The following is an 11410-nucleotide window of genomic DNA, read 5'->3' as shown; positions in this document are numbered from 1 at the left end:
AGAACAGTCGGAGCGTTTGCTGCGACTGAGCCCGTACAAACCGTATATCTATTGCGTACGTGGCCTTAGTGCGTCTGTCACCCTACTTTGACCGTAAGCCTATGCGCCGGTTAAAGTAGTTAAAGTAAATTATTATGTAATGTGTACATCTTAGAAATTACGAAGCCCCGTACGACGTTCCTTTCAAATAAAACAAAAATTTCAAATAGCCCTAAAATTTTAATTTATTGAGTATAAATACACATAGGCCTAGTATCGGCCTCCAGTCCGAGGATCCAAATTTAATTTTTTTTTTCAACAACATTCTATTCGGCCTTTGATTACCTTCCAAATGAAACAAAAATTACGAAAAACGGAATGAAATTTGCTCGAGTTATATGTAAAATACACATAGCCCTAGTAGCGGCCTTAGTCCGAGGACCCAAATTTAATTTTTTTTCAACAACATTCTATTCGGCCTTTGATTACCTTCCAAATGAAACAAAAAAATTACGAAAAACGGATAAAATTTGCTCGAGTTATATGTAAAATACACATAGGGCCCTAGTAGCGGCCTTAGTCCGAGGACCCAAATTTAATTTTTTTTCAACAACATTCTATTCGGCCTTTGATTACCTTCCAAATGAAACAAAAATTACCGAAAAAACGGATGAAATTTGCTCGAGTTATATGTAAAATACACATAGGGCCTAGTAGCGGCCTTAGTCCAAGGACCCAAATTTAATTTTTTTTTCAACAACATTCTATTCGGCCTTTGATTACCTTCAAATGAAACAAAAATTACGAAAAGCGGATGAAATTTGCTCGAGTTATATGTAAAATACACATAGGGCCCTAGTAGTGGCCTTAGTCCGAGGACCCAAATTTAATTTTTTTTTCAACAACATTCCATTCGGCCTTTGATTACCTTCCAAATGAAACAAAAATTACGAAAAACGGATGAAATTTGCTCGAGTTATATGTAAAATTCACATAGGGCCCTAGTAGCGGCCTTAGTCCGAGGACCCAAATTTAATTTTTTCAACAACATTCTATTCGGCCTTTGATTACCTTCCAAATGAAACAAAAATTACGAAAAACGGATGAAATTTGCTCGAGTTATATGTAAAATACACATAGGCCCTAGTACCGGCCTTAGTCCGAGGACCCAAATTTAATTTTTTTCCACAACATTCTATTCGGCCTTTGATTACCTTCCAAATGAAACAAAAATTACGAAAAGCGGATGAAATTTGCTCGAGTTATATGTAAAATACACATAGGGCCCTAGTAGTGGCCTTAGTCCGAGGACCCAAATTTAATTTTTTTTTTCAACAACATTCCATTCGGCCTTTGATTACCTTCCAAATGAAACAAAAATTACGAAAAACGGATGAAATTTGCTCGAGTTATATGTAAAATTCACATAGGGCCCTAGTAGCGGCCTTAGTCCGAGGACCCAAATTTAATTTTTTTTCAACAACATTCTATTCGGCCTTTGATTACCTTCCAAATGAAACAAAAATTACGAAAAGCGGATGAAATTTGCTCGAGTTATATGTAAAATACACATAGGGGCCTAGTAGCCGGCCTTAGTCCGAGGACCCAAATTTAATTTTTTTTTCAACAACATTCCATTCGGCCTTTGATTACCTTCCAAATGAAACAAAAATTACGAAAAACGGATGAAATTTGCTCGAGTTATATGTAAAATACACATAGGGCCCTAGTAGTGGCCTTAGTCCGAGGACCCAAATTTAATTTTTTTTTCAACAACATTCCATTCCGGCCTTTGATTACCTTCCAAATGAAACAAAAATTACGAAAAACGGATGAAATTTGCTCGAGTTATATGTAAAATACACATAGGGCCCTAGTAGTGGCCTTAGTCCGAGGACCCAAATTTAATTTTTTTTCAACAACATTCTATTCGGCCTTTGATTACCTTCCAAATGAAACAAAAATTACGAAAAACGGATGAAATTTGCTCGAGTTATATGTAAAATACACATAGGGCCCTAGTAGCGGCCTTAGTCCAAGGACCCAAATTTAATTTTTTTTTCAACAACATTCTATTCGGCCTTTGATTACCTTCCAAATGAAACAAAAATTACGAAAAGCGGATGAAATTTGCTCGAGTTATATGTAAAATACACATAGGGCCCTAGTAGCGGCCTTAGTCCGAGGACCCAATTTAATTTTTTTTCAACAACATTCTATTCGGCCTTTGATTACCTTCCAAATGAAACAAAAATTACGAAAAACGGATGAAATTTGCTCGAGTTATATGTAAAATACACATAGGGCCCTAGTAGCGGCCTTAGTCCAAGGACCCAAATTTAATTTTTTTTTCAACAACATTCTATTCGGCCTTTGATTACCTTCCAAATGAAACAAAAATTACGAAAAGCGGATGAAATTTGCTCGAGTTATATGTAAAATACACATAGGGCCCTAGTAGCGGCCTTAGTCCGAGGACCCAAATTTAATTTTTTTTCAACAACATTCTATTCGGCCTTTGATTACCTTCCAAATGAAACAAAAATTACGAAAAACGGATGAAATTTGCTCGAGTTATATGTAAATACACATAGGGCCCTAGTAGCGGCCTTAGTCCAAGGACCCAAATTTAATTTTTTTTTCAACAACATTCTATTCGGCCTTTGATTACCTTCCAAATGAAACAAAATTACGAAAAGCGGGATGAAATTTGCTCGAGTTATATGTAAAATACACATAGGGCCCTAGTAGTGGCCTTAGTCGAGGACCCAAATTTAATTTTTTTTTCAACAACATTCCATTCGGCCTTTGATTACCTTCCAAATGAAACAAAAATTACGAAAAACGGATGAAATTTGCTCGAGTTATATGTAAAATTCACATAGGGCCCTAGTAGCGGCCTTAGTCCGAGGACCCAAATTTATTTTTTTTCAACAACATTCTATTCGGCCTTTGATTACCTTCCAAATGAAACAAAAATTACGAAAAGCGGATGAAATTTGCTCGAGTTATATGTAAAATACACATAGGGCCCTAGTAGTGGCCTTAGTCCGAGGACCCAAATTTAATTTTTTTTTCAACAACATTCCATTCGGCCTTTGATTACCTTCCAAATGAAACAAAAATTACGAAAAACGGATGAAATTTGCTCGAGTTATATGTAAAATACACATAGGGCCCTAGTACCGGCCTTAGTCCGAGGACCCAAATTTAATTTTTTTTCCACAACATTCTATTCGGCCTTTGATTACCTTCCAAATGAAACAAAAATTACGAAAAGCGGATGAAATTTGCTCGAGTTATATGTAAAATACACATAGGGCCCTAGTAGTGGCCTTAGTCCGAGGACCCAAATTTAATTTTTTTTTCAACAACATTCCATTCGGCCTTTGATTACCTTCCAAATGAAACAAAAATTACGAAAAACGGATGAAATTTGCTCGAGTTATATGTAAAATTCACATAGGGCCCTAGTAGCGGCCTTAGTCCGAGGACCCAAATTTAATTTTTTTTCAACAACATTCTATTCGGCCTTTGATTACCTTCCAAATGAAACAAAAATTACGAAAAACGGATGAAATTTACTCGAGTTATATGTAAAATACACATAGGGCCCTAGTAGCGGCCTTAGTCCAAGGACCCAAATTTAATTTTTTTTTCAACAACATTCTATTCGGTGTTCGATTATCTTTCAAATGAAACAAAAATTACGAAAAACGGATGAAATTTACTCGAGTTGTATGTAAAATACACATAGGGCCCTAGTAGCTTTTCACTTCTAAGGCCCTAACTCACGGTCCACTCACCCGATTTTCAAAAAATTCTTTTTTCCTGTATTGGTATTGACAATACCTATCATTTGCCGTTTCATTTACATTTCCATCGTTTATTTTGCCATAAATATCACCAAAAGACCTTAAATCACTTAGGTGGCCCTAACTCACGAAGGGCCGACCCGAATATGCCCATCTTCGAACTTAGCCTCACTATTTTGACTATCTTTCAGGGAAAAAAAATTTGTTGAAATCGGATTTGATTTACTCAAGATATCGACGTGACAGACAGACGGATAGATGGCCCAAATTTTTATTGCGGATTCGTCATCTATGAACATAGGCAAACACTTTGCCCGTACCGTCTGCTTCGAATTCCATCAATTACACACGGCATCGTAATCCTATAAGCCCCTTCGTACTTCGTACGGGGCTAAAAAATCAGAAATTTTGAAGAATTCTTACTCAATTTTATGGATTTTTTACAGTCAAAGGCAGTGAGCACAAGAATTTGCTTCAGCCGTTTTTCAGCTGATCAACACATACAATCAAAACCGTTCATTTTTATAATGAAAAAACTCAAAACATTAGCTGTGTTTACAGTTTATTCAGCTTCATGACAAACGTACGTTCAATTTGAATCTAAAAAATGATTTTGTTCATAAAATTTTACTTGTAAATGTTCATCAGTTCTTTAATCCTCAACCTTTTTTACGTAAATGTTACGGTGAAGATTTTTCTTAAATCTAGAAGTTAAAACTGGTTTCCATTTAAAAATGTTTGCCGTAAGAGAGCACCGTGAAGGATTTCTATTGGTTGAACTTCGTCTCTGTCGTTAAGATGCGTTCTTACGATGAAAATTTTGAAGTGAAAATCAAACTTGAGCGACTCAATTTCCGAGTTTCTTCACAAACTCGTAATGTCACATCAAAAATGTCATACGAAATACAAGTGAAAAATCACAATTCGATATTTAAACGATTGATATTCAGTTTGATTCTATGTTGCAATCTGCCTTCTCGGGTTCCATTTCATTAGTGAACCTGGGCAGGCTTGATATCCATTCCTTAGACTTTGTAAGTTCTCAATATTTTGTAATAAAAGTTAAAGACGATAATGTTGACGGATTGACTCTATCGATATTACGCATTATTATTTCATTTGAGCGAAATATCATCTTGCAATTTAAATTCGCTTATTTTCGATACTATGATTAAGTTTCCATTCCACTCAACAAAAAGTACTCCGTGAGAGAGCGAGCTGTCAAATAAACAAATTCTATTTTGTCTCTCGCACGGAGTACTTTTTTGATAAGAGGAAACTAAACATTATGTCCTGAGGTAAAACCGGTTATCAAATTTTTATTTACCGGTAAACGGTAATAGCCATTACCGGTTTTTTACCAGTTTTTGATTACCGGTTGCATTCACTAGTTGTAGTGGTAAAACCGTATAAGAACGTATAAACGTTTTTTGATTGTGTGGATCAGCTGAAAAACAGCTGAAGCAAATTCATGCTGAAATTTCACTGTCTTCGACTGTAAGCATTTACTTTCAAAAATTAACTTTTCCTTATTGTCTCTCGATTCTTTCAGCTTTTCAATAAAACAATATTTTTTTAAATCCATTCGTCATTTGGGATCAATGCCCTCTAGGATGGGTCGTATTTTCATTTTGTTTTTATTTTAAAAGGCCGGACTGTACTTAGAATTGACCAAGGAATCCTAAACAGCAAAAAAAAAATTCAAAAATTAATTTTTCCCTTGCCTCTAGGCTGATTTTGATTTTCGGGGTAGTAGCATGAAATTGCACACATTGCTGACTGATATCTCAGGCATTTGGTATTAGAAGGCATTACTGATAATTAGAGTTAATAGCTGAGGAGTCCAGCTAAGAAATACCATAACAACGTTGTTGACCTTCGCCTTCACTCGAGCAGAGTAACTCTGTCAGTGTTCACAACTAAGACTTTTCGACCAAAAATTTCAACTTTATTTGCAAATAAAATCAGCAAATCATGACATAATATGTCGTGTGAGGTATGTCTGAACACTGAACAGGTAATTTCGTAGAGAATCCATTGCATTATTCTAACAAAAAATTGCCAACATTGGGCTTCAAAAACAGAGCTCCTGTGAGTTTTTTAAACTCGTTTTCAACCAACTTCTCTGCAAGAAGTATAGCATAGCATAGTTTTCAGATCGGGTAGCATGGCATCGCCATTCTCAGAGACTCGATATTTGTGAATCACATGAGATTTGACGGGCATACAAAGGAGTTTCTTCGAAAAAATTAGTTTTCAAAAAAAATGCGCTGACAGAATTAATCGATGTCCCCTACGCAACGACAGGGAATGATGTAAAATTTATAGTTTATTGCTTGTGATCATCAACATAATATATGTGTAACAATTATTGATATTGATCGCAATTGTTGTAACTGATTCCTTTTGGGGTTACGGTTCAACCGATCACAAATTTGAATAAGGAAAAAGGTCAAAATCGTATTACACACACACCAGAGAATACAGAATGTAGAAATATGTTCAAATTTATGTTTATACATTAATGTTGTTTGTTATTTAAATGAAAGAGAGTTTATCTATCGTATATGTTATCTTTATGAAAAAGCAAGGCAAAAGAGAGAAAAAAAGGAATTTCTTTTTATTCTAGAATATTTTATTGCAATAATTTATGTAAATTTGGATTACAAAACGAAGCTGTTGAAAACACAATACATTTACACGATGGTTTTTTCATTATTTCGCATGTGGCGCCCTTCAATAGACGTGAACCATTCCGAACAAAAATGTCCAAAACAGAACGTACGTGCAGAGGCCGCCCATGAAACCGTTGGTGAGCAGACTCCGACGACTAATGAAATATTTCTGCCAATTTGAACCGGATTTTAACAATAGCATGCACCAAAGTCCCAGCACAGCAACGAAGTAAAATAGAAATCCTAAAATTCCAGTCAGTCCCATGATTCCTGTAATCGATAGAAAAGATCATCGTCGATAATATTTCAAGCGGGTAAAAAATTGTGTGTGCGTTGAACCACGATGGAAGGATAGATTCAGCGTGCAAAGTATACTTTAATCATTTAATCAGCGATGAAAACGTTCAAAAAAAATCTTCAGAACTCTTGCTGCACCGAAGATGGCTTGAACCCTCATAATATTGCACCCGTAAGATCCATGAAAATTGAAAACTTTGTAATGTTCTGCCTGGTTATGCTTTAAGAGTGATATCGCCAAATCTTCAGGTGATTGGGAAACAAGCGGTCTCCGATTTTAATGAGTGATAGCTCGTTGGATTCGTCATTTAATTCTAGGAAACACAAGTCTTTCACTTTTTCTTAAAAAAAATTGTTTTTTCGGCGCTGTTCTCGCTGTTCTGGCAGTTGGGCCCTCAGAAAGAAGGAAAAAATTTGCATTTTGGCACCCAATTTTTTTCTAAGACCTCTGTAAGTTTGCAGCACAAAAGTATTGGGTTCATTTATATGTGGGACGACAGTAGGTGAGGCCAGCTACAACACCCCATACTCAGTTCCGCAAAACATCGAAGCTTCAGAGAAGGCGGACTCTCCGAACATTCACTATATTTCTAGTCATGACTCTCGTGGATCAACTAGCACTAAGCGGTGCGTATAATCTACCTGTAGGTCTTTCCAAGGCCGACAATCGTATAACATTACAACAATTTAATAGTACATTTCGTACGTAGTACTAAAAGTCTTTTTTAGCGTGTGAGAAGTTTCCAGACAGAGCCGAAGGCGAGGTCTGGGATCGAATACACTAAAACAAACTTTTAGTCCGTGGTACGAATATGTAGTATTTTTCATGTTTTCCTATCGGGTCCTAGGTATGAAAAATAATTTTTAGACCCGTACGAAGTACTGGGGTCTTATGCGTTTACGCATACGTCCGTAACACGTCGAATTGGACTCCCTGAGTAAGGGGAAACCTATTGTGGTTGTCTAGAGATGCCAAATCAGTGAAAAAAAAAGTCCGTCTGTCCGTCTGTCCGTCTGCACGATAACTTGAGTAAAACGCATCCGATTTTGAAAATTCTTTTTTTTCCCGTTTGGTAATGTCAAAAGACAGGCTAAGTTCGAAGATGAGTGATTTTGGATCGACCCTTCCCGAGCTGTGGCCCAATAAGTGCTTTACGGTTTTTCGAAGATATCTCCGGACATTCAAACGTTACACTTGTAACTGATACGTCAAATAAAAGGTATTTACAATACCGATCGACAAAAAAAAAGTTTATGGAAATCGGATGACCGACTCGTGAGTTAGACCCCTTGGTGTGAAACAGGCACAGGGCGGCAAGCAGTTTTTGCTTGTAGGTCGGCCACATTTCAACATATTTCATCTGTTTTAGCTTTATTAGATAGGTATTGACCGTACCAATCAGGGAAAAAAAAAGTTTTTGAAACTATGTTCTCCGGAGCGTGAGCTAGGTCTCTTGGAGTGAGCTCTTATCTGGCTACTCGGCCGTACAGTGAACGTGGAGTATTTTGTCAATATCTCGAGTAAATTTTGACCGAATTTCATGATTTTTTTTTGTTTGAAAGGTATTAACGAATGTAAAGCGTCGGTAAAATTTCCGGTCTCCTAACAAAATGGCTGCCGGTGGCCATATTGGATTTTAATAAAAGTGATATATATTGGGAAAAATGGTACTTAGAGTGTTTCTGTTAACATGGAAATAATTTGTTATGTGTGGGGTGTTTCAGGCATTCCATATATGGACATCTATATATATCTATATTCACCTATATTGAGCTATATACAGGCATATAGAGCTATATAATAGCATATTCATCTGTGAAATGTTTATTTATAGGAAAATATAGGTAAATATAGCGGTATATAGCTGTTTAAATAGGAATTTATGAAAGTTGACTTCGTACGGGGCTGTCTATATTGCCTCCGGCAATTTATTTGTATATGCTAACAAGGCAAAGAAAGATAATGTAAGTGATTTTAAAGGGCGAATAGCTTTTCAGTAGAGAATGAAGTAAAAGAAATGAAGAGTTTCACAGTAAAGGCTTTTGATACGAATAGGTGTTTCGTACGGGTCGGCGTTAGCTATGTTTTATTGAGTTATTTCCGAAAAACTGTTTTCGGTACCCTCTGACATGTCTTCACTTTTGAGCGCCTTTCACAGAAAACTAATTTTTTTAAGAAAAAGTAAAAGATACGTCTTTTCTAGAATTGAAAGACGAATCCAACGAGCTATCACTCATTAAAATCGGAGACCGTAGTGACTTGACCGTGTTGTCTGAGTACAAAGATCTTTATTTACATTCATATGATATTTACATACATGATAACACTTTGGAGCTTATGCAAGTCTAACTTTCGCTACCTAGCTGATGTCCGGCTGATTATGTGAGTAAAGAAGTCCGATTTTTTTTTAAATGCATTGCGGCTCGTAGATACGTATCCGTACGTATTTTATGGTAATTTCATTGAATGACAATGTGTTGGGTGAAATTGGAATTAATCAAAACTTACCAGCTGTACTACCACTTAAGGCTGCCATCGATGTTCGGCAATATTCAACAGCTGAGGCATTATTTCGTATGGCTGATTCACTGTATGCAATGATTTCGCCTGTTTTTAGTTCTCTGGTTTTCACTCTGGACGACATTACAATTGATTGAAGCTATTAATTAATATAAGGAAACGTTTTTCGAAAACAGTGTGTGGAATGTCAGTAACATAAATTGATACACGAATCAAAATCACGCTGTCAAATCGACTGTCATCGCTGTCATTGAAGTATAGCGATTGCGTTCAATTGGCTTTTCTGCAATGTCATGTAAAATTGAACAGAATTTCTTATCTCGTCGTCCCTCCGAACATAAAAATATTTTCGGGATTGGGGTACTCTTTCGAGACTTTATTGTTTGAAATTTGAATGTGAAACCATTTCGTTTAATAATATTGCACGGACCAGCTGAAACAAACATAATTTCCTAGAAAACAGCAAATTTCGAACCGTGTCAGTGGTGTCCTCTGTGCATAAACAACTGTTATTATTTTGTTATGGCTTTCGATCGGTGTCGGTTCAGCTTCTGATATGTTTTTGACAAACATTTTTTTTAATGGTAAAAAGTTCCAAAATAAACTTCGAAAATTTTTGTAGCCAAACAGATTCGCCAAATTTACGGGAGAAAGACATATTGCACCATGGCCCATATTCAGTACGTCGATGGGCTGATACGAGAATATTTATTGTTTCGCGGACTGCCAAATTCTCTTAAAACATTCGACAGCGAATTGAAGAACGACAAAGATAAGGGATTTCGTGCAGATAAGATCGTAGAGCAAATAACCCATTCAATTAGCGTTCAGGATCTTCAGAGTTTACGTGAATTATGGAACCATTTGGATGGACATTTGTTTAGCAAATTGGAGCATTCGTTCGCCTCGGGTAAGATAAACACATCGTTTTGTGGTCCGGTCATATCGCTCAAAGTGAAATTTTTCCTATCGATTCAAAGCGGTGAAAAAACTGGAGCACAGCGTTCTGAAACTGTATCTGGTGACGGCATTCTCATCGAATAAACCAGAGAAAATCACAGAATTTTTTACCAAACTTGCACAGGAATTGCATTCACAAACCGAATGGAAGGAATGGTTTTGTAAGTCAGACAGAACCCAGACGAGACAGTGAATTGACCCTCTATTTACTTGCAGTTTTTCCATTCTGTAAAAACCCGGAGGAGCATCAAATATTTGGCGTATGCTTTTCCAAGCAGTGGCAAGACACACTTCTCGTCTCTTTGCACAATTTCTTAGCAACAATTTTCCAATGCATGCCTCAACCAGCATTGATCCGAGCCGAAGCTGAAGCGTCGCTCATCCGAAAGCTGCAAGACGAAAATCAAATGTTACGCAATCGAATACAAGCAATGATCCAACAGCAATCTCATCCATCGGCCACCGCATCTACCTCACATCAATCGCGTTTATCTACATTCCACAGCCAGAAGAATTTCGAAAGACAAGCACGAACCAGTTCAAATCCACAAACTCTCGACGATATCATTCCATTCGACATTAAGCCACCGAATCATATCATAGATGATTTCTACACAATTGCTCAAGAAACGTTGACGATTAGCAGTACGGCCGAATCTCAAGCGAGGGGACTGCGGTCGCTGATCAAGAATATCAGTTCAGGTACGAGTCCAGTGCTGGGCAGGAAAGAGTCACTGGACAGGGGAAAGAAGCGATCTGGCAGTGTAGGAAGTCGGTCATGGAATTTACACTAGAGTTCAATTAAAGTTTATACAAACGAATTGTCCGAATTTTTACTGTTGCGGATCACTCATTTAGCGAGCATAAGCACGCAGTGGTCAAGTTGAATCAAGTGAGGAAAAACTCGGTGACTAGCAATTTACGAATATCCTTTCTACTTCATAATTCATTGGTCAGTGCAGCTGAAGAAGATTCATTCGACAGTAACAGCTAAATCTGGCTACCGCTTCGTATTGGTTCGTTCGTTAAATTCAGCTGTAATTGTTGAATATATTTGACTTACCATAATTCATTGAGCAATAACTATGAAGATTGAACGAAAAAAAAAATCCAAAGAAATGTAATTCAGCATTTTCTAGGTGACATCTACATATCCCAACTAA

The 11410-nt window shown here is 36.9% G+C and overlaps 2 protein-coding genes across 2 annotated transcripts; one reads left to right on the top strand and one right to left on the bottom strand.

Moving 5' to 3' along the window:
- Positions 1–6411: 6411 nt before the first annotated feature.
- Positions 6412–9533, bottom strand: LOC119067999 (ER membrane protein complex subunit 6). Its single transcript, XM_037171360.1, has 2 exons — positions 9276–9533; positions 6412–6739 (listed from the first exon to the last, which is right to left on the bottom strand). Exons 1-2 carry the CDS (start codon positions 9409–9411, stop codon positions 6531–6533), a joined length of 345 nt encoding a protein of 114 aa, XP_037027255.1. The 5' UTR covers positions 9412–9533; the 3' UTR covers positions 6412–6530.
- A 64-nt stretch (positions 9534–9597) lies between these two features.
- On the top strand, positions 9598–11068 carry LOC119067998 (WD repeat-containing protein 91). The gene is made up of 3 exons (XM_037171359.1): positions 9598–10197; positions 10268–10408; positions 10464–11068. Exons 1-3 carry the CDS (start codon positions 9954–9956, stop codon positions 11039–11041), a joined length of 963 nt encoding a protein of 320 aa, XP_037027254.1. The 5' UTR covers positions 9598–9953; the 3' UTR covers positions 11042–11068.
- Positions 11069–11410: the final 342 nt, after the last annotated feature.

The sequence above is a fragment of the Bradysia coprophila genome (assembly GCF_014529535.1).
Source record: "Bradysia coprophila strain Holo2 chromosome X unlocalized genomic scaffold, BU_Bcop_v1 contig_155, whole genome shotgun sequence".
NCBI lineage: Eukaryota > Metazoa > Arthropoda > Insecta > Diptera > Sciaridae > Bradysia > Bradysia coprophila.
Note: the sequence above shows the minus strand (reverse complement) of the source record. Positions and strands in the feature narration are given on the sequence as shown.

Bases quoted from the DNA above. Each gene is read 5' to 3' on its own strand.
- LOC119067999 (XM_037171360.1), bottom strand. From the start codon at position 9,411: ATGTCGTCCAGAGTGAAAACCAGAGAACTAAAAACAGGCGAAATCATT. The intron at 6,740-9,275 runs GTAAGTTTTGAT...TATCGATTACAG, and splicing joins CTTAAGTGGTAGTACAGCTG to GAATCATGGGACTGACTGGA.
- LOC119067998 (XM_037171359.1), top strand. From the start codon at position 9,954: ATGGCCCATATTCAGTACGTCGATGGGCTGATACGAGAATATTTATTG. The intron at 10,198-10,267 runs GTAAGATAAACA...ATCGATTCAAAG, and splicing joins GGAGCATTCGTTCGCCTCGG to CGGTGAAAAAACTGGAGCAC. The intron at 10,409-10,463 runs GTAAGTCAGACA...ATTTACTTGCAG, and splicing joins CGAATGGAAGGAATGGTTTT to TTTTTCCATTCTGTAAAAAC.